This window comes from Pholis gunnellus (assembly GCF_910591455.1).
Source record: "Pholis gunnellus genome assembly, chromosome: 4".
In the NCBI taxonomy this organism is placed as follows: Eukaryota; Metazoa; Chordata; class Actinopteri; order Perciformes; family Pholidae; genus Pholis; species Pholis gunnellus.
In genome coordinates this window covers 13,951,579-13,977,133 of record NC_136530.1, presented here as the reverse complement: position 1 = coordinate 13,977,133, position 25,555 = coordinate 13,951,579, and the positions used below count along the sequence as shown (strand labels likewise).

General features: G+C 40.2%; 2 protein-coding genes across 3 annotated transcripts in view; one reads left to right on the top strand and one right to left on the bottom strand.

The window, feature by feature from the left end:
* LOC306695031 (3',5'-cyclic-AMP phosphodiesterase 4C-like) overlaps positions 1 to 14,570 on the top strand; it is a 70,732-nt gene extending 56,162 nt beyond the window's left edge. For both annotated transcript variants that reach the window (XM_079158137.1, XM_079158136.1), the window contains exons 4-15: positions 24 to 97; positions 186 to 235; positions 506 to 618; positions 3,189 to 3,282; positions 6,169 to 6,341; positions 6,437 to 6,535; positions 6,846 to 7,010; positions 7,106 to 7,205; positions 7,489 to 7,643; positions 8,509 to 8,631; positions 9,289 to 9,471; positions 9,982 to 14,570. In XM_079158137.1, coding sequence (XP_079014263.1) covers positions 24 to 97; positions 186 to 235; positions 506 to 618; positions 3,189 to 3,282; positions 6,169 to 6,341; positions 6,437 to 6,535; positions 6,846 to 7,010; positions 7,106 to 7,205; positions 7,489 to 7,643; positions 8,509 to 8,631; positions 9,289 to 9,471; positions 9,982 to 10,536 — 1,884 coding nt within the window. In that variant the 3' untranslated portion in view covers positions 10,537 to 14,570. The remainder of the gene's footprint in view (positions 1 to 23; positions 98 to 185; positions 236 to 505; positions 619 to 3,188; positions 3,283 to 6,168; positions 6,342 to 6,436; positions 6,536 to 6,845; positions 7,011 to 7,105; positions 7,206 to 7,488; positions 7,644 to 8,508; positions 8,632 to 9,288; positions 9,472 to 9,981) is intronic.
* Positions 14,571 to 14,761: 191 nt separating this feature from the next.
* ifi30b (IFI30 lysosomal thiol reductase b) lies at positions 14,762 to 18,341 on the bottom strand (the record flags this gene model as incomplete). Its single annotated transcript, XM_079157280.1, has 7 exons — positions 14,762 to 14,891; positions 15,164 to 15,232; positions 15,849 to 16,001; positions 16,514 to 16,603; positions 16,698 to 16,769; positions 16,849 to 17,037; positions 18,201 to 18,341. The coding sequence occupies 7 exons, from the start codon at positions 18,339 to 18,341 to the stop codon at positions 14,832 to 14,834; spliced, it is 774 nt and encodes a 257-aa protein (XP_079013406.1). The 3' UTR covers positions 14,762 to 14,831.
* Between the last annotated feature and the right edge of the window lie 7,214 nt (positions 18,342 to 25,555).

The window sequence follows — 25,555 nt, the reverse complement described above, 5'->3', positions numbered from 1 at the left end:
TCCTTCTCTCTTTTCCTTCTCAGGTTCTTGCCAGTCTTCGAACAGTGAGAAGTAACTTTGCTGTTCTGACACATCTGCAAGATCGTGTCACAAACAAGTAAGAACAAGAAAAGCTGACTGACTGACTGACTGACTGCTTGTTATGTTCTTGTTCTGCTAACACTTCAACTGTTTACTTGTTCCAGGCGTCCGACAAGCAGCAACCAGCCATCCATGTGTAAGCCATGTCTTACAGGTCAGTGTTAATATCCACTGCAGATTTATCATGTAACAACATTATTTTTTACGAAGATACTTTACTATATTTACTTAACATAACATACATGTTAAAGAGTGTGATTTTAATGGGTTTCATGCTGTTTAGTTAAATAAATGAAAATTCAAACATGGTGTGGCTTTGTTTTTGAACCATTACAGGTGAAAAGCAACAAGCTAATCAGTTTTCTCAGTTATTTCTCAGGTTATTCGTGAGTTTCATTTGTATGTGTGACCTCTGACCTTTCAGAGGAGCCCTATCAGAAGCTGGCGGTGGAGACACTAGAAGAGCTGGACTGGTGTCTAGATCAATTGGAGACGCTGCAGACGAGACACTCAGTCGGCGATATGGCATCCAATAAGGTGAGAGGACATTTGCCTCATCTTCATCGAGACTATTTCAGAATGGGTCAGTTAAGTGGTGTATGTAAGCAAAGCTTTTTATATAAAAAAGAGTTTCCAATTTATTACAATTCAATTCTGAGCTTCCCTTTGTCATGACAGCAATGACTGATTTTAATTTTAGCGTTCAAATATGAATCAAAAGCAGGTCACAACACAACCAGAAACACTCGGGTTCATGAATGGCTTCTTCCTCCATCTAAAGAGTTCATCATCATCTCCTCGCTTCCCACCATCACGCTTCTCTCTGCTGTCTGGCTGCTACACTCAGTCCTCCTCCATCTCCCAGTCAGCCAATCAGATCCCCCCCCCTTCACCCAGCCCCTGAAGCCAGATGGATCTGATTGGACAGAGAATGGAGAGCAGCACGCAGGGCGGGGGAGGGGGGGGGTTCCTCACAGCCTCTCCCGCTTTATGTTTCTAACTGACAGTAGTTGGATGTGCAACTGCTGTCCACACCCTTTCTCCCCGATGCTGGACCACATCCCCCAACCTCCCCCACCTCGCCCCGCCCCACCCTTCCTTTCCGACACCCCCTGCACCTCCAGGACAGGACATGTGACTGTGGGAACTTTTATTTCCAAACGGACTTCTCTTCTTGTTCAAAACCCTTGCTGCCGAGTGCGGACCAGAATTTAGTGAGCAGCTCGTCACTAAGCAAGCAAACTTGTTTGCTGGTCGTGTTGGATTTTTAGGGACCTCTAACATCAACATGCGTGGGTTGACATGCCTGCGTCGGCTCTCTGCGTTTGTCTGTGCTGGAGACTCAGACAGGTGAGCGACGGGAGCGCTGCTGGCTTGCCTTGTTTACATCGGGATCTATCGGCAGTGCAGGCTTTGCAGGGGGGGCTGAATGCTGAGTGAGCATGCCCGTCAGATCTGACTCAGGACCAGATCTGCAAACGGACTGAATGTTGAGATTGTGTGTGTGTGTGTGTGTGTCTATGCATGTTGGTGTGTGAGTGTGTGTGAGAAACAGAAATTGTGGGAAAAAAGGCAGAAAACATCTATGTTAGAGGGAGTAGCTGACATGAATTTGTAATGTAAAATAATTTAGAGCAGTGTTTGGTTTACAGCAGCAGGAATATGCTGCATGTTATTTGTATATATATATATAGCATTAGAGATTGTGTGTGCATGTGAGAAATGGTGTGCAGCAAACCTGAGGAAAAGCATGATCGAGGGAACAGGTGTGTTGAGAAGCTACAGGAGAAGTAAACCAGATGATAAACAGGCACATTTTGGTTAAAGCTTCAGGATTATGATTCATGTCAGTATGTATGTTTTTGTTTGTGCCCATATGTGTGTCACATAGTGGCCACTGCAGCACTCTCTCACCTAGATCCTCCCTCCCTCAGTCACCACGTGCCAAAGCTGTTACATAATCAGTGTGGAAGCTACCGCTGCGATAAAACTCAGGGGGAACACTGAACACTTTTGTGTTTAACATGTTTTTACAACCACAGTGCAGATTTCTAATAGAGGTATTAGATATATTACAGCTTGTCTTCTTTTATTAATAAAAGGGCAAATGTGCCCTGTAGGCTATATAGACATAAAAATAAATGTGCTAAAATGTTGGTTTAACTTTTACATGTTGGTGTTTAACTTTCTAACCACAGCAAAGATGATGGAGCATACATTTAATTAACCAACCAAATAACTTTACTTACCAATTATGTTTTAATTTAAGTTCATTTACGTGGAGCCTAAAAATATTTATATGCAGAGCATTTTTAACAGTGTACAGCAAAACATTTTTCCCCATGGTTTCAACCTCCATGGTGTCAATGTCCGTACTTATATTAATATTTAGATTTGTTTTTAAATGATCTGATAATGCATCTAACTCTGCATCTTTCTTCCACATTCTTGAAGTACACATTTATGTATATCACTTCTTAAAAGGGCTTTTTATTTGACTGAAAAAAATCGAAACAAAACAAATTAGAGGACGTCTTGCGATGGAGTATTACCAGCAGCGATGCCACATCGGGCCAGACGTGAAGTGAGGGGAGGCTATCGCGGCGATAGAGTCTGTCTACAGACAGACAGAATTATAAATAACTGGCAAAGGACTGAAAACTGCATCTGTGGTAGTTCCCCCATATAAAGCACCCCCTTTTGCCACGATGACTCACACAGACTCACAAGGTGAAAACAATACCAGCTTTGCTGTCGCGGCTCAAAGCGACACAGGAAATATTCAGTAAAAGTAAAGTGATGACAACATAGAAATCAAAAAATGCACTGTTCATACATTGTCTGAAGAATTTGTGAAATCCCTTGCAACATCATTAGCCTCTTCATAGAGAGGAAGGGGGACGGGAACAACACGAGTTTGGGGAATTATGGTGTAAGTTTTTTGAATCACAATACCTCATATGTTTAGTTTTGAACTGTATCACAACTTAGTTTACTTCCTATATTGATGTTTAAACAAGCTACACAGGCACCTTGTCTTTGTGAGTGTTTTAACACGTTTATCTGCAGTCTTACCTGGACAAACATCTTTTGTTCTGTCTACACAGTTTAAGAGGATGCTGAACCGCGAGCTGACGCATCTATCAGAGACAAGCCGCTCAGGGAATCAGGTGTCAGAGTTCATCGCCCACACCTTCCTAGGTGAGTTTTATTGCCAGATGTAAATGAATAAAAGCATAAAGCTGACGCAGGCAAATGCAACAGCCCTGCAAAGAAGTCTACATTCACAAAAGTTATGATTTTTAGAGTGATGTTGATTCAACTGGTCATTTTGGAGGCTGTAGTTTGTGGTGCTGTTGAATTGCATTGCATTATACTGTGAATCGCACATTTCGTCAACTCTCATTGATATCTTAAAATATAATAAATTACATTTGGTACTATCCCAAACATGTCTGTGGTGCTGCCCAGCTCTGCTACAAAGGAGAAGTGCATTTGCATAATTGCCTCGCCTGGTTTTATTGACTGCCGTCAGACTGCTGTCAGTGTGTGCATTGCATGGTGTATATGAGGCGGTGGGAGAATATTAGATCTTTAAAGGATTTGGAATAGTTTACTTGTGTTTTATTTGAGCAAAGAAGAAATATTTTTTAAAAGGGGAAGGGAAGAGCGGAGCAGAGAAGGAAAAAAGGGCTTTTACATGTAAACCAAAAAGGAGAGAAGACATTTTCAAGTGAAGACACAATGAGGAGAGAATGATTTAAATAAGGATTACATGGAGGAGGAAATTGAAAGGAAGTAATGAAAAGAGAGACGTGGATATTAAAGAAATGAGAAGTCAAAGATACAAAATACAAGATTTTTTTTGAAAAAGAGAAAGGGGAGAGATTGCTTTTGATGGAAAGGAAGTGAAACAGGAGGATTTATAAAGAAACAGGGAGATGAGAATTTCAGCATTTTCAGGGCTCGGAAAGAGAGGAGGATGTTTTTTTAAAACTAAAAAAAATATGAAGAGAGCCTGTTTCTAAAGGAGAGGAAGGATGAGATGGTTTTTTAATAGGGAGGAATAGAGAAGGTGAGTATTTTTCCGTCCCGAAAAGAGAAGGAAGCGCGGCGACAGACAGCATTCCCGGACACATTGTGTGGCGTTGTCGTAGCAACAGGGTGCAATATTATTAGACGGCGTGCTGCATCAATAGGAGGCTCAGTCTTCTACAGCCCTGCCGGCAGGATGGAGGTCCAGCCGAACGAGGATGGAGCTGTCGTTCGGTTGCCGTTTTGACATGAGTGCCTCGGCGTCAAGCCCGACTGCGTTTGGAAATGAACCCCATGGTTTTGAGTGTGAGGAAGAGGAGGCACTGTGAGAGAGGTGAGAGGGGCCAGACAGCGCCTCGTGTGACGCTGCCACTCAGCTCTCTCTGCATCCTTATGGTGGCGTGTGCTTGTATCTGGGCTCAGATCTGGATATCATTGCTGCCGTGCTAATTAAAAAAAAAAAACGTGGATGTGAAATGCTGAGGATGATATGTGGACGTGAGGTAAAGCAGGCTGTCTGTGATGTCACAATGGGATCATTTCCTTGGTTTGTGCGAATACGGATGAGTCATTTTCAACATTATCGTGTATGCTGGGACAGCACCTTTGTGTCAACAAGTCATACAGAGATTATGTTGATACTGTTGGTGGTGCTTTGATCATTTCCATGCTTTTGCTTAAAGGATTACGAGCTCCGCTGTGGGTAAGAAAATAAATCTCCAACCTGTAGACGTGACGAAGCCTTTTCAAACGCACATTTGGAAATACATGAGAAGCGCTTTGTCATCAAGCTCAAGACAATGCTGAGCTCCTGAGAAGCTGACAGGTTTTACCCATCATCCTTAGCTACTGGTGCTCTGTTCATATACACCTTGTTGTGCTCCGATAATATATGTACAGCAGGTGTACTTCATTATAGCTGCACACATTTCTAATTGTTGGTGACCTTCCAACCGTGGTCCATATACAGTATATATACTGTATACACAAAAAACATATTGCTTGAATTTAAATCTATTTATAATTCTATTTTTATGTTGTAATTACATTTTACATACTTCATGTCACCGTAAATCTATAATTCATTGATTGAGAGCGATGCAAAGTCCAGTCATTCACAAGTTCATTCATACAGATTCTGACTTACCCAAAGAAGGCCCATTGTGGTGACTCATTTATCTACATATGTATGTGACGCCATCTTCACTTTTGAACAGATCTCCTTTAAGTTTGACCGATCACAGCTGATCTGAAACTAGTCTATTTGAACATCCTTTCAGCTGCGTGTCTAATGTTTCTTGGCTTGTGATTTTCTTCATACTGGCCTACTTATTGTGTCATTTGTAGAAGACATGTTTCATGTTCTCACACACTTTGTGTAACATATGTACAGTAAGGCACACATTTTTACAAGCTGCACCATGCTAGTATCGGTTATAGTGACAGCAGGTGCGGTATCAGTAGTGATATTTTTAGGGATACTTGCACCAGCAGAAGTAATTGTGCATGATTGATTAAATGTCGTATCAGCATTATTGATAAACATATAAGTAGTTGATAGTAGCAGAATTGTATTAGTAGGATAGCTACAGTAATAGAGGTAGCAGCCATAGTTGGTCGAAGCGCTAATTGTACTGGTAATGGAAGGAATAATAACAATTACTACAGCAGAATATTTATGATGCATGATTTATGCTACCACTGGTAGGTTTACAGTATGGAATATAACTCATGGTGTTCATTGGTTGCTACCAGCCTAGGTGCATATAAGCAGAGTCGGGTCATATTTCAAAACAAGCATGCATGAAAACCTGCACACCTCCTACACAAATTTACATTTTGTTCAATTCAAGAGGTGGTCATATATTTTTGAAGAACATCAACAGTGCTATAAAACCTTTAAATTCACCAGTTTGAATCTGATACTATCCCGTTGACAGTGTGACACTGTGGCAAAAGTGGAGCAATCATGTTCAGTCTGAGTATTTTAAATTCCTTGAAGACAGGCATGTATATTCAACAGTACGCTATGTGTGTTTGTACACGTTGCAGAGAAACAACATGACGTGGAGATCCTGTCTCCACCTTCTAAGGAGAAGGAGAAGAAGAAGAGGCCAATGTCACAGATCATTGGTGTGAAAAAGGTCACACAGAGTCCCAGCTTAGCACCCGCCTGCATCCCCCGCTTTGGAGTCAGCACTCCACACGAGAGCCTGCTGGCCAAGGTGGGCACTCACTCACACATAACACACACACACACTCACACACACACACACACACACACAATGTGTCTAATAGATGTCCTGTTTTCCTTCTCCAGGAGGTCGAGGACATTGATCGTTGGGGTCTGGATATATTCAAGATAGCAGAATTTTCAGGAAACCGCCCTCTGACGGTGGTCATGTACTCCATCTTCCAGGTAGGAGGATCCCTCAGTGCAAAGTCTGCTGAAAAATTAAGTTAAAAAAGTTATAAATTCAGTCTCTTCACATGATATAGGCATATATAGGTATAAATGCAGTGAAGAAGTTACTGCCACTTCAAAGTGTGTCTGCTTCTACAGTGTATTTTACGCTGTGACCCACCAAGCTGGATTAAGGAAGAATATGCTGGTTGCAGGCAAACTTTAGGCAACGTCCCCAGCCATTTGAATCAACACCACAGAAGGGAAAAACTGATTTGTAGAAGATGTGACTCTGATTCTCTCCTCTTCCTCCTTACCCTTCCAGGAGCGAGACCTTCTGAAAACCTTTAAGATCCCAAGTGACACCTTTATCACCTTATTGATGACCTTGGAGGACCACTACCATGCAGACGTAGCTTATCACAACAACATTCACGCAGCTGATGTGGTGCAGTCCATTCACGTCCTCTTGTCAACCCCTGCTTTGGAGGTGAGCTAAGGGAGCTGTTGTTACTGTAGTTCATGGTCACAATATTACATCCGTCTATGGTTTTGAATGAATGTGTTTTCTCTTCTTCATCCCAGGCCGTGTTCACAGACCTGGAGGTCATGGCTGTTCTGTTTGCTAGTGCCATCCATGATGTCGACCACCCAGGAGTCACCAACCAGTTCCTGATAAACACTAGTAGGTTTCTCTTTGTCTCTGCAGACAACGTACCACAAAATGCTTCAGAACAAAAACATTTGATACACCTGAGGAAACACAGTTTGGTTTGCTGTGTGCCTCAGTAATCAGGTGATATCTGGACTCTTAACTTAACCTGCACCTGAACTGGGTCTGGGTCATATTGCCAGCATGGCACAGGATCCTATTTAGACAGGACTTCCATTAGCACTGATTCAAATTAACTTTAATTATGTTTCGAGGTGTCCTGTTATACATATTTAACAATTTCAACCAACCCCAGGTTCAGAGCTGGCGCTGATGTACAACGATGCCTCGGTGCTGGAGAATCACCACCTCGCTGTGGGCTTCAAACTGCTGCAAGACGAAAACTGTGACATCTTCCAAAACCTCAGCAAGAAACAGAGAGACTCTCTCCGAAAGATGGTGATTGACATGGTGAGACTGCTGCATTCTTTACACGATTCATTGATATCCTTTTCAGCCGTGCTGTACCTGAACTGCTGCTTTACAGTGTAGGTTTCCATCATGTTTTGTTGATGGTTCAGTAAAGTTTGTGTACGGTAAAATTCTGCCGATACCTCAGCTTTGTTTATTTGGTCACAGGCTGCTTTCAGAAGGCTGCTGGGCAAAATATAGTGATGTATGAGAAAACAGACAGTGAGAGTTGATGGTCAGTTACAGCTTCCTTTTCTCATCTTCAGCTGTAGGGAACAAACGAATGGGGAAAGACTTTTGAGAAAGAGGCAACACACAAAAACAATTTGATTTCCTATGATAAGTAACCTATTTTTTTAATTTTTGCTCTTGTAGCTTATGTGTGTTTTAAATTCTGTATGTCATAAAAGCAAAGATACTGAATAACGTGAGACCAATAAAAGACTCAACTGTTTCCCATGTGAGTTTTGGTCAAGAACCCAAATGTTTGAAATTGAAATGAAAAAGCTGTGGACAGTGTTCCTGTGTCATAGTATGTCAAACTACATCAAACTGCTGCAGTGAAGCTGGGAGACAACAGTGTGTCTTTGCTTTTTCAGAATCAGATTTAGTAACTCTTTGTACTGGCGGATACATTTACAGAAGAAGTGCAGGGACAAATAAACACAAACTGTCACTCGCCTCACACAATTTCACAATCTCTGCAAGACAAACTATATAATTTCATATACACATGTCCTAAAATCATTCACCAATAACTGTCAAACGCCTACAGAACCAGTTGTCTTTAGAAATACAGGACACAAGAAGGCCACATTACACAGACGACATGAGAGACTGACGATGTGTTGAACCTCTTCATAAGGTGCTTGCCACAGACATGTCCAAACACATGAACTTCTTGGCGGACATGAAGACAATGGTGGAGACCAAGAAAGTGACGAGTCTAGGAGTCCTGCTGCTAGACAACTACTCTGACCGCATCCAGGTGAGAACGGCCGCTGCTGACACGGACTATCAGAACATGCATACATGATACATGCAGACAAAAGATTAATATGTAGCTTTCTATAGTGACACAGTAATTACACATTTGTACCGCCTGCTAACTAGTATACAATCACAATGTAAGAAACTGATCATCATTATGACATTTCACATACAATCTTTTACATTTCAGTCTCAATGAAAGACACATTTTATTAACATCATGGAATTGAGTCAGGGTTTAGTAATGGATCGTTAATCTGTGGCTATAGTCACAAACTTTTTTTTTTTGCTAAAATACTCGAGCAGTAAATAATAAGCAGATACATCTCAGACATTGGCAGCAGCACATTTCCACAAAAGTCTTCACACACACACAACAAACTGATCCGCTTGTTTGTATGTTCAACCGGGGAGTTAGTGTGAAAGTGCTGCTGCCTGCTGGACACATAGGAGTCATTGCATCTGTATAGCGCTGAACCAATCTATACTGGGTATTGTTGAGGTATTGTCAGAATCAGGACAGGGTTCAAATATATATTTATAAAATAAAAGGAATGCTAGTGTACATTTCTCAAGTTTTCTGAGCATTTGTTGGTGAGGTTTTTGAAAACAGGGCACATTGCCAGCAGAGTCTGAATGAGCGTCTATTCTCCAGGTTCTACAGAACATGGTTCACTGTGCCGACCTGAGCAACCCAACCAAACCGCTGGAGCTTTACCGCCAGTGGACGGACCGCATCATGGTGGAGTTCTTCACCCAGGGAGACCGAGAGCGGGACAAAGGCATGGAGATCAGTCCCATGTGTGACAAACACAACGCCTCCATAGAGAAGAACCAGGTAACGCCCACTGACGCACAGGGATGTAGGACAATAGTGGAAATGTTATAAACTTCAAAGAGTTTAGATGATTTTACAACCTCACCTGATTACAAACACATGTGTCTCAATGAATTCAGCATTGGTTTTAAAACTATCCTGTAATTTCACTCTTTGTATAACCTGCTGCCTGTTGTTTCGGTTTCATGGTATTGTAGATATGCACATTAGCACCTCTGAAGATGTTTTAACACACAATCTTTAACCTGCCGCTACAGAGATTATAGTATCGAGGCCACACAACCAAGGCAACTAGATTCAAGAAGTATAGTAATGTAGATATGTATCCTCTGTCTATTCATATTCATTCAAAATGTCCTCTGGAAACTCCTAACAGCATCTTAGCAGCCTTCGTCTTCACAAGACAAGCTTCATGCACCAGTTTGTCTTCTTATTTAGTTTGACATATTTTACTTCTTTTATATCTGTGTGTTTTATTGTTGGAACTATTAATATTATTTCTATGACTAGGTGGGCTTTATCGACTACGTCGTCCACCCTCTGTGGGAGACATGGGCAGACTTGGTGCACCCTGACGCCCAGGACATCCTGGACACACTGGAGGACAACAGGGAGTGGTATCAGAGCATGATCCCCCGCAGCCCGTCGCCCACCAGCCCCGAGGAGCACCGTGTGGAGGTGATGCCAGGAGGAGGAGCTGCGGGAGCAGGAGGGCCTCTCCCTTCAGCAGGAGGGGACAAGTTCCAGTTTGAACTCACTCTGGAGGAAGAAGAGGAGGATGAAGAGGAGGTGGAGTCTGACCTGGAGAGCCCCTTAGAGGGGGAGTCCCAGTCGGGTGGGGAGCAGCACCGGGACTCCTCCTCTCCGTCTTTGTCCCCAGACCCTCGCAGCAACAGCAGGTACCGCCCCCCTTCGCCTCACCCGTCTCGGACCCTGAATCGGTCTGCCTTATCGGTGCGGAGCCCCCACAGGACGCTGGCCTCCCCAGGTCGGGAAGGCGCCGACAGGGACAGAGAACTGAGCCAGGAGGGCGACGGGGTGGCGTGCCTACGTATGGGCACGTAACAACCAGCACAACCTGCCCCGCCTGACAGACACGAGTGCTGAATATGGAGAGACAGAGGCAGGGCAGGCCTTTACTGTAAAACCACTACAGTCCCTTTACACTGGAGACACCCGCTCTGGAGAACAGAGGGACGTTTCCCCTCTGTTTTATTTTATAAACAAGAAGAATCCTTTCAGCCTCTCTTTGGTTTTCTGATTGAACTTTGTGTCCCATCCTGCTTTGTTGTAGCTTGAGTTTAGAGTGTCCCTGACAAAGACTGCTGCAATTTAACTGGGAAGAAGAGTGGCGCCAAGGCGAGATACTCTAACAAGAACAAAAGGTAAAGGAAATGTCTTCCTCCAAAATAACTGTTTATGACATTCAGACATGAGAATGAGGATCGCTGTGGTCTGACAGGGTCTTGAAATTATTTTGCACCGTAGTTTTGATTTAGGACACGAGTCCGGCTGGAATAAGTGAGTGTGATTTCTTTATTTGAGAATGATGTGAGAGATGAATAATTTTACCAAATACAGGATGTAGTTGAGAGAAAAGTGATGGACCTAAACCTCAGGGTATGAAGATTACATGAATCTAATGTAGCACGGATGTAGTGGGTAACCCTCACCTGACCTTTCACCCCAAACTGTCTTTCCTGTTTGATTTACCTCCAAACCAGAGACAACTGAGACTTTGTTAAACCTGCGTGTCTTTTCATTTAATTAAGCCCTTTAATAGAACATTTGGCAACTGAAGCAATTAAATATGATGTATTTAAACCAGCTTGTAGCACCACAGCGATTAAACACTGAAGCAGACTGTGCCCCAGTCTCACACGTTGAAAATACAAAAGACACCACCTGTATAATTAGTTTGGGCTAATTTTTTTTCTTTTTTTTACCTGAGATGATTTCAAATGGTGTCACTGTTTTGGGGTTTTGAATAGTTCTATGTTGTACGTTTGCTGGTCTTGTCTGTGTTTATGTGCTTGAAAAGCGTTTTTTATCAGGGTGCCTCCGGTCCGTAGTAGCACTTTACCGTCTCTGCCCTTCAGCTCTTCTATTCAGTCCGACAAAGGGCTTCGTCCACTGTAGGCCTACTGATCACACAGAAAACCGTACAGGACGTCTGACTCGAGGTACCAGAAGGCAGAGCAGGAAACTCAATGGTGATATTTGACTGCAAAGTTCCCTGAAATGATCCCTGTTCCTCCTGATACAAAGTGCCCCATCCAGCCAGGATGTAAGCCTTTCTGAATCTCTGAACCTCCACATTAATATGTTATGGGCAAAACATGTGAGAACACTATCAATTTAAGGATATTTCTGGTGTTACTATATATTTTTCTTGTTAAAAACAAATTCCATGAAAAGCTTTTAGTGCATCGCTCAATACTTTGACTTCCCTCCTCTGGCTCTCAGCCACGAGACCATTTGTTTCCACAGAGAACTTACATCTTTTAAAACTTGTCACAAATATATTCATTATTATTTATTTTCATTTTAAAAAGGGAATTGTAGTTTTTATCAAACGTGCCTTTTAACAGGAGTTAGACTACTTCAGCTGTGGATTAATACACATTTGTTAAGTTATGTATTTACAGCAGCAGGAAAGGTGGGAATAGGCGGGATGATCTAAATCAAACTACAGTGGACGTATTCATAATGAAAGAATGTCTCTCAGTGCAACATTGTGGCTCACTGGTGGGTTTTTAATATTTATTGTACAATGGAGGTGTATGACAGAGGAATTAGCTGCTTCACAGAAATACTTTGATCAGTTTATTGTGGGTTTTCATGGGCTTTAACAGTAAGAAAAATATGTAATATCACCAGTTGTCCTTTCATTGGGACACGTCATTATATCCTCATGTTGACTAGAAAAGCTCTTCCTTGCTCAAACGAATCCGAGCCCGATTGTTCCTTTTCTACAACTACTAAAACAGTTTTGATCAACATATTACACAAAAGTTTATCTTCAGCCACAAGTGGAAGACCTGTTTATTTTATTAAATGATCTTATAAGTCACCATGGTGTTTCTTTCCTGCCCTGCCGATCGGATCTCTTGTAGAGATCAGAAGTTGCTGAATCAGATCAAACTAACCAGATTGTGTTCCATCAGGTTATCGGTCTTATCTGATATAGTGCTCGACTGGGATTACTGTGTGCCACAAGTGTTGAAAACACACAAACACCTGCCAGCCTACGATGCTGTACATTTTTACACTAGAGATTTTAACCTGATGATTGTATCGAAGTCAATGACTTTATAGCGTTAGTTTTTACGAATATGTGTTTCCAGTGTTTAAAGCAGACAGTTTATTAGTTTTTGTGCAGCCCTTTCCTAATCAGATAGCTGATAATTGAGAATGTGCGTAGCTTCAGGAGTCCACGTTCAGTCTAGAGCCGTGTTTGTCGCCGTCACTGAGGTAGAAAGACCAGGAAGTAAACAAGCACTACACAAAGATATGACGCACTTCCTGGTCAGGCAATTGTAGAAAATACCAGTCTATCAGTATTTCATTAACTCAGCTAGTAAGCTTTACTGATCAGCCTTACATGTGATAGAAGTGGTTGGAGCTTAGTGTAAGAGGACCATTATGCTGTTTTTAACATGCCAAGCCTCGCGGCATCGTTTGATCTTAAAAGCAAGAAAACTGCTCATTTCTAGGCTTTAAAAAAATGTGAATCTCAAAGATTGAGAATATATAAACATATAGGTCTCATGACGGCAGCAATATTGTGCATCTGTCCATATACGCACATTCTTAGTGTGTTTGCCTTTAAATCAATTGAGAAATTAAGCTACATGTAAGAAATAAATGTCAAGTTTTGTGTTTTCCTGACTACTCACTTTATTTAGCGTACAGTGTTAAAATCCCTCAAAACGCCACGATGAAAATACCATGTAAACCTCAGCAGAAATTAGTGTGGATCAAATGTTCTGGTTATTCAGACTTCGCCTACATCCATAGGCTAAAGTTTATACTTGCACACAAGACAAATCTAGTGGGCAGATTGCCATGAAAACAGATGACAGCTTTAATCATGAAGATTGCATCCTAGCTTGGATTTAAACTATTGGTATCTTTCTGAAAAGTATTTTTTTTAGTACTCAAGAGACATTGTAATTTTTCAATACAGGACATGAAACTGATGTGCTGCACAGAGTTTATAGCTATTTAACTCCCTAGTTGGACTTTTACAAAAAGTTGAATCCATTCAACTTTAGATCTCATTACCAAATGTCTCTAAATATTTAAGTGTGTTCAATATAAACTTTGTCCACAAATAGTTAAAACTTTGACTAATGGATAAAGAAGCTCAGATTGACTTTGGCACTTTGTTTAATATTTAAAAAATATTTTCAATTATTTCTCTTTTACAACTTCTGATTCTAAATATTTATTTTTAGGAAGTAAGATACATTTTTTAAAAAGTTTGAAATTTGTATCTAAATACAGTTTTAGCTGTCTGTTAGCCGTCCTGCAGCACAGGAAGTGATGAGATTTTACACTTCTTGTTAGCCCAGGCCATACTGCCATTGTAAAATTCTTCCATTTAGAAGCAAGAAAACTTGTCACATCATCATGGCATCTTCATCATGTGGATTTGAAACATTTAACAATTGATTTCAGTCAGCTGAATGTAGTTTGTAGCTCGGTGATGAAATGAGTTACGGCATGTTAAAACACAGCAGTGTGGCCCTTTACAGGAAGACATTCGTGCCATACAGTGTTCAATGTATTGACGAGCAGGAGAGTCCCTGCTCTCTCTCTCTCTCCGTTAGTGTGTCGCACTGATACTGCCACCATTAATGTTCATGCCATCTGTTTTCTCAGCCTGTGTCGTGCAAACTTCTATAAAGATATTTATTCTTCAAATGTGTCTGTCGAGACAAAGTACTGTAACATAGGACATCCGATTTTATGTTCTAGAGCCTAAAAATCAAGTATACTTTAAAAGTATACATATGCCACTCCAATGTTTTTGTCAAAGAAAATAATTTTATTTTCTCATTCTAAGCCAAAAGACTTTTGAGAGTTCAGGGTGATTTAAGTGGAAAATGACAATAAATAATATGGAAATGTATTCAGACTGGTTGTTTTTATTCCATTAGATCGACTCTATAGAAACAAAAAAGGTTCTTCAAATGGAAATAATGTCAGTCAAAAACTACAGTAAGACGAGACTGATTTATTCCCAAGAGGCACAAAAACTAGACATGTGTATATGATTTTGATGGTGTTATTTGGTACATTATGCATGTTGTGAGTTTCTGTTTTCACACATGTTAAAGTTGTTTTTGTTGTGTTCAGCAGAAGCTTCTGTTCAGTCTGACCGGAGCTCCATAACAGACTGGAGGCTTCACCCCCTGAAGACACAACACACACAGTTTCAGTCCCGTTACACAAAACCGACATTATACTGATAAAATCTGATATTTAGTGAGGAAGCAGTCAGGTTGAGCAGTAATGGGCAAATACGTATATAGGCTCAATTTATTATCTTATCTTATTAAATAATTTAAGTTTCATTTTTAACTTGGGAGAAGATTTACCAAAGTTCTTCACATGTATTTTCCAGCACCAATATCTCAGATATCCCAAATTAGAGTCACAGTAGTAAGGAAAAAACAGTCCTCACCTTGTAGAGTTGGCAAACAAAGTGGAAAAGAGACGACATCGCCTTGACCTCATTCTCCTCTGTGTATTCCTGAAACACCGAAACGGTTTATGAGCCTTCAGATACGTTAAGTCCTCATGAATTGTGAATAGTTGTTCTTGACTACAGATAGACACAAGCAGTGTATTTTAATCCTAAACTACATTTTCATGATGACTGAGACTTTCACTAGATAATTGTTTGACCCAAATATCATGCACATTTAGTTTTAGATATTTTGACTAGAGTTCCTTCTTATTCAACCTGCACTTTTTCATCTCCAACTCACTGAAAGTAGATTATAATTGGGTTCAATATTCATACAATCAAAACTTCCATCTGCGGTTTACAGCGCTATGCAAACTTTTTTGGGTCCCAACGCTTTTGCACAATATGTGCTAAAAACATAATTCATTTTAAAATATTGATCTCTACAATGTTTTCCCATTACAATAAAACAGTTCTACTCTGATGGAGTCAGTAGAATTTGAATAACATGCAAACCTACTCAGACTTCATATTCAGGTTGTAACTACAATGTTTTGAACATTATAAGTTCAAAAGTGTAATTTAGTCGAGAAAAGCAGAAGTGAGAACTTTTAATTACTGTCGGTCTTTGTAAAACTTTGGTATATCGATCAATCGTAGTAAGTCCAGAGTGGTTTACCCCATTGAAGATGACCCAGGGGACGCGAGTGTGTGCCGGGTGCAGCGCTCTGGTCATGACAGCGTTGGCGTGCATCAGCTGGCGTCCCAGACCTCCCTTCAAACAGGAGTCGACACTCGACCAGGAGACGGAGGGAGCATACAGCTGGAGACACTGAGACAGAGCATCATCAACAACACGCATCCGTTAGATTAAAGCAACAGGATTTTACACCTTTTATGTGCACTGTCCCTAACCAAATGAACCAATAAATAAATAAAATGTCAGTACTGCCTGAAATCCCTAAAAAGTTTCGACTGGAAATCCTGGAGTGAAGCAGAGGAGCTAAATGGAAAGCTTTTGTTGCAAAACAAACCAGCGAAGTTTGACTTCAAGACAAATTTGTGTTCCCAACTTATCTTTAAAACTAGAATTGTAGATGTATTGCCAATTTAGATTTTGCAGAGCTGATCTCTGATTAACAAAACACCATTACAATAATTACTGTACAGTAAGTCATGTTTGCAAAGCTGTAGATGGACATTTCAGGTACGTTTCCCTTTGTTTTCTCTTCAAAATAGTTTGGTTTAGATTTGAATAAAATAGGATGTTTTTTAAAACTTGTCTGAACATCCAACTCTTGTGCAAATAAGAGAAAGGCTTCAGTTTATCCTGTAGGTACTCACAGGCTGGGCAGCGTCGAGAACATCTGCAGCCGACTCCATGCAGTAGATGATCTGAAACGCTGAGTGTCCCGTTAAATGGATGATACAGGCCTGAGGAACAGATGGATCAATCTAATGTCATCATGTTGCGTTTTATTGATTAAAATGCGACAGAGCTACCGTGTAGGTGAGGAATGATTCAAACCTCAATCATGTTTCCTCTGCATTCAGGCTCTCCGTGCTGGCAGGTGAAGGGAGAATTTGTTGATGGGATTTCCTACAAGAAAAGTGTCAACTTTTAGTAGACATGTGATGATATTCATTTATCTATCAACAGAGGACGTGGATCAGAGTACCTTAGCGTTCCCATAGGGGACCAAAGTGACGGTCATGATGTCCTGCAGCATCGTCCAGGTGGGGAAGAGCTGCTGGGTGATGAAGGCTCTGCACGCCGGACACAAACTCTCATAGTACAGAATGACAGATACTGGAGGAACAGCCTGGTTTGGTCTGGTAGCATTCACCTCCATACACTGTTTCTGAACCTACACAAGAAAAAAAAAAGACAGTATATTTAGTTTCTGACGTGTCAAATTAAATGTGTTAAACTGTAAGTAAAGGTTGTGGCGAGCTAAGACTTATAAACCCTCAGCATTACACATTTGGTGAAAATAACGAGACGCGTTCTTTTAGGACGTTAAAAAAAAAAAAAAAAAAAAAGAAAGCAAAAAGTGAAAAAAGAAAATCTATTTCTAGGATAGAAATAAGTGAGATCCTGATGCAACCAATTAAATCTACAATTACAACAATTTTGTAGTATGTCATGTGCAAGTAAGATTTGACCAGATTCATCCAAGGGGAAAATAGATTAGTTTAAAAACAAAGAGAATCCATAACTAAAAATATTTAAAGACTGTTTAGATTCACTAATGCAGCTAAAACTACAGTATACTTCTGTCTCATTTCATTGTAAATGGAGCTTTGTGGTGACAAGCATTTCTAAGACATCACTGCCGACGGGCATTTTATACACAGTCTGTGTAAATGTTTCACTTTACATTTAAAGTGAAACAAACCGTTCTGTCTTTTTCACTCAACTTTAAACTGATTAAGGGTTTGTGTGATTTGACCCAGAGCTGCTCTGCCAGTCACATGAGGAACCACTGGTGTTCAATTTCTGAGGCATGACTCTCATTTAAACACAGACAAAGATTGTTTCATGTTTGGAACAACGACAATATCCATCATATGGTTCAATCTGCGTTAAATAATCAGTTTTCAGAGAATTTACTCTTTCCCCATACATACAGAACTGTATTCAATATTGACATAATAAGCGCACGAGATGACTGCTGTACATTTTCACTCAAATAAAAACACAAAAGGCCTAGAATTCAACCACAAGAGAAAAAGGAGAGAAAACTAAATAAAATATATTTCAGTATTGGGCTGTTTTTAGAGAATACAGCTGTATAAAACACTTCATATTTCTAAACATATCAACAGCGTGTTAAGCAAAAATGAGTGAAGTACATCCCACTGACAAAGTTATATAAAGCATTTATTTCATTTATTTTGCTACCACATTATCAAATATTTTGTTTGTGTTTACTATTAATGTGCATGCATATATGCATTTACCCTGGTAGAGGCTGAAAAAAATAGACTCCTGTAAATAGATTCCATCCAGTGCGTCTACTCTACTCACATTGCATGCTATGGCTATCTCCAGGGATCGACACCACTGAGACGGCGGATAACGGCAGGCTGGTTTAGGGTGAGACATCCCGGAGCTTCTCCGATAAGTACAGAGGAGTAACAACACAGCCAACAGTCCTGACAGCTTCATGTTTGATCTCAGGAGTCCGCACAGTGACCGAGGAGAGACGACTGACGCTGCTGCTCCCATGAGCCGCCTAATCAGCCTCATCATCAGCTGATTGACTCCAGGTGAGATTGACTGCTGCCGCCTTCAGGGATCCTCGGAAAGCTCCCGCTTTTGGCTCCGTAAATAGGTGGAAAACGACAACAAATAATATCTGGCTGTTCAACATTAGGGTTAGTTAGAGAAGTTTAATGTGAGAAAATGACGTCTTAGTATTTAGTGATAAATATGCATGATGATACACAACAGAAAACATGATATTATGAGTGTATAACAACTGGCAATGGTGATGAAGCCTCCACATGAAGCACGCATACTGGTATTATGATGGTGATTCGCCTCCCTCTGGTGGTCACATGTGAGCAGAACAATTAAATAGTAAATGGTGTGGTTTTAAGGAAATAGTCACAGGCCCAATAATAGTTTAGAGCCATTCCCAATCCCAATGTCCCCCCTAAACCCTAACAGTCTCTCACACTCAACCACTTATCTGGTGAAGTCAGTAAATCCCCGAGGGTTCAGGGTTTAAGGCCTTACAGGGACATTGGGTTTGGGCCCGTGTTTGGGTACTAGTCAGGAAAAACTAGAGCAGTGTCTGATGTCTACATTTTACTACATTATAAACCAGAAATATATATATATATATATATATATTGTCTTTGTTAAATTGATGATGTGCTTACATTTTACAAGCTACAATAGAAAATACATGTAGGTTACAATGTGGACACGAAACCCCGGGAACATGTTTCAGCTTTTAAGGAGAAATTGATGAGCGTACTGTGAGAAACCCGTCAAGAGGCACGGAAGAACATGTGCTTTATAAACGTCACTGTACACGTGTTTCAGAGAACTTTAATCGCATATGTTTGCATTTTTTCATTCCGTTAATTTAAGTTTGGCTGCTCAAAAAGCCACCAGGATGGGTTAATACTTACTCAAACTAGAAGGAGGAATACAAAATAACCCCCCAATTACTTTTTTGGGATGAGCAATATCCACTGGATGCAGACAATTCGACTTCATTTCCAACAATAACAACTGCCTTCAGACGAAGCAGATGTTTCTTCGGTGATGCTGCTGCAGGTTAAATGAGAAGGAACCCCGGCGGGCCAGGACCAGAAGGACCCGGAACCAGAACACGGCAGACAGCAGCTCGGCAAGCAGATGATTGACAACGCATCAGTTTCGGTTTTCAACATAATTATTATTCAGGCATCTCGAATTATGGAGAGCAGTTTTGTGTGTCTGAGAAGTCAGGGACGTTTCCTCTCATCCATGGAAATGTTCTTTTACCAACGACCAGTTTCACTGCCTCTTGCGCAACAAACAATAATAGAGTATTTACTCACCATTAGCAGGTGGAATACGCTGCTGTACATAGTCTACATCGATGGCATCTTATCTTGAAGATAATGATTTCTCACCAACGGATTTTAACTGCATTCTACGACAGGGGGCATCAAGACCTTGGTCTGAACTGGCTGTCTGGCTTCCACTTTTTTAGCACATGCTGCATTGAAAAGGTCTGAAGGTAAGACTTTCTACTCTACTTCATTTAACCGACAACCTTAGTTACTACTAGTTACTTTGCCAATTCAAAATTTGCAATGCAAAATGTATTTAACAAAAAAAATAATATATATTATTCTTGGTTAGGACAAGCTACCCACCAGTGTAGATGACCTCATTAACATCAGCTCAACCTTTACCTGGTGCAAACATAAAGGCATCAATAATAATCCAATAATATAAAATGTGTTATCCTGAATATATATGTGTACTTTAGCTAAAGCAAATCTTGTAACCAGACTTGTAACAGGACATTTCTTCACTGTAGTATTGCTACTTTTAATTAAGTGAAATATACTACCTCTACCACTGCAGGTTGCACATCCTCCTTCTTAAGAATACAATTTCTCTGACACGTCATCTCTTTGACACTCTATTCAGACACTGCAGTTGACACATTGTAGCCCATATTGCTCTTTGTTAGTGGAAACGGTTTCTAAGATGCTGTGTGCGGAGCTGCAGCTCTTCAAGTTGCTTAAGTAGATATTTTAAACAATTATTTGGCCTATGTGCAGTAAATGCTAAAATCTAGGTGATACGATGTTTAATAGAATACACAGTAAATCAATGGTGAAAACCAAAGTGTTGCATTGGATTATTTTGATTTAATTCTACCAGCTAAGTCCCATTGAGTTTGAAATCTGTTTTGCAACAGAGACCTGGAGTATTATTACAACAGAGTACAGTAAATCAATGTGCAGTAAATCAGCTAGATGCTTGTAAATCCACCGTATGTGGTACTGTGGTGCAGCATGATGTCTTAAGTCTTTGTAGTGTTTTTCTGAATATGTTGTAAATGTAAATGGTATTTGTCATGTGTACTTTTATACTTTGTTTATCTAGGCTTGCAGTTTTGATCCAACACCACCTCTAACATGTTAAGTCTTAGAATAATACTTGCACAATTCATCAAACCGTCATCATCTCAAATTTATTTGGGGATCTGAAAGTGCATACATGAACAATGATATTCTGAAGTGGGGTAAAGTCAGGTTTTACACCAACAAAAAATCTTTGAAACCATCATTTTCTTTCAGATATGACTCTTGAATGAAACACAAGCTATTTAAAAAAAGCTGAATGTAATTTCATAATCGATACATTAAATAAGCAGTTACACTAACAGTATTTCTCACAGCAAGATTAACAAAGGGCAGCTAAATGCTTTAAATTAAAGCAGAAAGACGAGTCCATACAGCCACAATGGGGAAAAAATAGAAGTCAGAGTTACAGAAACATCAAGTACTATGTTGAAGGTGATGCAGAGACAAGTAGAGGTATTTGATCATATGCACAGACAAAGTGAAACAAAACCTGTTTATGTATATCAAATGCCTAGATTTTAAACATGAATGATCCTCCATCTAACTCAGGCTGGGATGGAAAACAATCCTATCTCCTAAAATGTTGTGGTTTGTGTAACAAATGTTACACGTTCCACCATGTTTATGGCACGGAAGAAAGTAGATAGAGCAGAGCTCTGTGTGAAAGCAAATATCAGGTACTAAACAACCTCCTTCCTCTCAACCTAACCCAAAACCAAATCAAACCCTTCATAAACATAACCATCCGTATACTTACTAAACCTAATCTGTCTCCAACGCATTGACTAAACACGTACTAAACCCACCTCTACCTCCTTAGTACACAACCATTCCTTTGCTCAACTCTACCACCCTAAACACAGACATTTCTGTATAACAACCGTTTCATCATACACAACATTGATCTTGGCAAATTCTGCTAAAGACTCAAATTTGCATTCACTACAAACATTTTTGAACATTTGGTGCAGACAGTTTTTGATCAATATTTCCTACAATATCTGTGCCAGGCAAAATAGTATGATTAAACTAAGGCCAGTAAAACCACTTCGTTAAGGTTGGGGGAAGGATTGTCGTCATGGTTAAATGTACATGGTCTGAGACAAGTAGCAACCCCTATCCTGCAGTATCCCAATCAAACATCTTACATGCCCATCCACTTTCCCCGCTTTCACACACCACCCTCAGCTTCTCTACCCAGGTGTCTCTCTACTTCCTGCCTTGTTGCTGAACACTGGCATTGATGTAAATCACATCCAATATGAACTTCATTCCTTAGTAGGAGGAACTGTGTAAACAAGTGCATTCCCCTTCAAAGAAGTAAAGCTAGCATTTCATTACACCACATAACTTGACAAACAAGGGCATCTTCTTCTTTTTAACCATACACAAGTCAGGCTCATTTAATCTTACATGCCACAAATCCATTGTATCGAACGCAAAATACAGTAAACGTTCACGAGGTGCTCAGGAAGAAGACATGTTTTTTGTTTAGTCATAAACATTTGCAATGTTGAAAGGTCGGTAGGCTAGTTAGCAAGGTTAGCTAGTATCTGGGTGTTTTTCTTTCAACATAACAGTATTCTTTATAACTGCGTCTAATTCAGTAAACAACAGCAAATGTATCCGGGTAACGGTTGTTGAAGCTACAGGTAATAGTAGGTTATGAATCATTAAGTGGACAAAACTTGACTACTGTGATTGCAGCTGAAAGCACATCATGCCACATGTTATGATATGAGACACCAATTATTCTCCTACAAAGCATTAATCTATTTGAAATGTGTTTTCCTAATCTCTGCACAATGATAACACAGTTAAGTTACAAAGTGAGACAGTGACAAGAGAGAAAGACCAACCTTTGCTTATACAGTTTAAGCCTACAAAAACAAAAGTCTGACTTAACAGAACTAAATACTATTAAGTGGTCAGCTCATTAAAGAGACAGAGATTTTCTTTTTTTTAAACTCATATCAGTGCTTTATCAGTGCTACAACATATCAATCTCATCAGCAACTTATCCATATTTAGCACCACCACCACCTTCAGCAACAGGGTGGATGTACATGAAGACAGTCATTGTATCTCCACCTCGCATTAGATACTTGTGCAAACACTGTGCTTTGAATCTAAACCTCTCAGAGAACCTGTCTAGTCTCTGTTGTTTGTTTGTGCACATATAAGCTGTACACCTTTTCTGTGTTCCTGCTACAAAAAAAGTTTCTCTTCTTATAATTCACAATATTAAATACATTTATATTTCAAGTTATGGACTTAAATTAAAAACTTGATCAATCTTTTGAGTGTGCAAAAGACAAGACATGTCCGAAATGACATGGGACAGATTTTACATGCCAGATGTGCACCCAACATGCCTTACGTAACGACGTGTTTACTGTATAACAAGTCTCACTAACATGAAGAAAAAAGATGAAGATCCTGTGAGGCAGGGAATCCAGGCTAATAGAGATGAATGCTGATGATTGCAGGTGTGAGCCATATGCCCCTTAACTTCAGTTTTATCATTTAACTCTACACCACTGATACTGTTACTTAGACTGCGGTCCAATAGTCTTTATTGCTTCGGAAGGTTCCTTATTTGAGTGAAGTGACCTGTAAGTATCTAAGAGCTGGTCGAATTCTCTAAATGTTTAGGAAAGGTGCCTAAATGCTTCAATTCTTATCTCCTTTAGCAAAGGGTACACTAGACCACATAAGGAAAGGAGATAACGTTGTCCCACAATTCCTTGCAGCAGAAATATTTAAAGTGAAGCACTATTCGGCTACGATCAACATGACTGACAAGGGACACAGATCATCATCTATTTTCATACAATCATACTAATTGGGATTAATGTGATAAATATGAGTAGACAGAAGGGTGAGGGTAAAGCAACCACTCTCAATGTGACTACCGTTTTTATTTCACTTTTATGACTTGCAAGTTATAATCCTTCAGTGATATTTTTCACCAGGTTGTCAAGGAGCAGTTTGTCACTAAAATGAGAAAAGCTGGTCATCCTTAAAGATCAGTCCACCTTAAGTGAACCTGGCCAAAGTTATTTTCTCTCTCTTTCTCTCTCTCTCTCTCTCTCTCTCTCTCTCGCTCTCTCTCTCTCTCTCGCTCTCTCTCTCTGGACAGGGCAAAGTTTCAAAGATGTGCTTTTCGTAGTCCATCTTCGGAACATTGTAGTTTCACCACGTCAGTAACATCAACCGTTGCATAATTACGTAGCCTGTTGTAAGTGTCCGATTCTTAGCACCGCGGTTGTCTTTTCCTAAATCTTTGACTCTTTTCTCACAGGAGTATGCTACTGCTTGCCCATAAGCACTGAGTATCACAAATCAGCATAAACAGCTGACCAACATTTCAAATTGTGCTTCTTTGCTGTACAAAGTAACTGCAAAAGGTAAATCTAGTGGCTGCGGCACGCTCTGTCCACAACCTGTGCAATGTAGCGCATAACGCTTTACTGCTGTGCAACACTATATCGCAGATTCATGTGGTCACGAGCACAACAGACCACACCCGACATAAAAAGCTTTTCCATTTGCTTTGATAATAATCACTCATCCTGTATGACTGACAGCTGATATCAGAGAGGTGCATTTAGGGAAAACTACATCAACGAATGCTTAGCACCAATGATGGAGACAAAGCCAAAAAAAAAAATTAATACGGCTAACCCATCAAAGAAAGGTAACAAAACATATCTTTTATAGCTGGTGTTGAATTTATAGTAACAGAAGCGGTATCAAAACAGTACTCAGCCATTATGTCCATATTATAAGTCATAAATGCATATAATTCCTAGGTAATCTGTTCCACAACAATGGCATGCAAAATCAAACGTCTACACCTTTTTAGTGCCAAGAAGTAGGACTATGACGCCATTTTTTTTTTTTAACTTCTTTCATGGAATTAAACAGTCGGACAAAACTGAGAATTTCCAAATGTGCAACTTGCATCAAGCATTTGACTTATGACCACTCGGAGAGAAGTGCATTCAAAGTAACCCATCAAACAGGAAGAAACTACATTAATGGACACCCAAAACCAAAAATACTATTGTTAATGACTGCTGTATTTTTGCTTATAAAAATAGTTCAAATGATTCAGTGTAACTCACTGTGAGCGCCACACACAGTGCACTACCTAAAGAGTCCCTGTTACCTAACCCTAGGGCCACAGGCACCAGGATAGGCCTGAAATATCAACTTTCATTAGATATTCAGATATGTTCTGCTGCTGCATTCCAACATTTATCAAACGAGTGAAATTCAATATCATAATTTCGTCACATTTGATCGGAATATGCTATATTTGATCCACAGCTGGTCTATTTGACAATCACTTTTACAAAATAGTTAAGTATTAGGGCTGGGTATTGACAATTCCAGTACCAATACCAGTACCCTTCAAGTGATACGGATACCAACAGAGTACTTCATTTGATACCCATCATGTGAACTGATGTCCCACTGGTAGCTAATGGATGCGGCACTGAACAGCGCTCATACAGCGTTTAACGCACATCATGCCGTCCCTCGACCCACAGTGGCAAGACCTGCAGGGTTTCAGTTCCCCCCCAGGTGAAAACTGTTAGGCAGTATAGGTTGTAGCTTTCTAGATCTGGGCACAAAAAGGATCAATGGCAGATATTGTTTGACACGAGAAGTTTCGATACTACTTGGTTCTTGGTTATTTCGGTCGATACCCTTTTAAAGGTACTGAGTACTGATACCCAGCCCTATTAAATGTAATGATTTAAATATGATTCT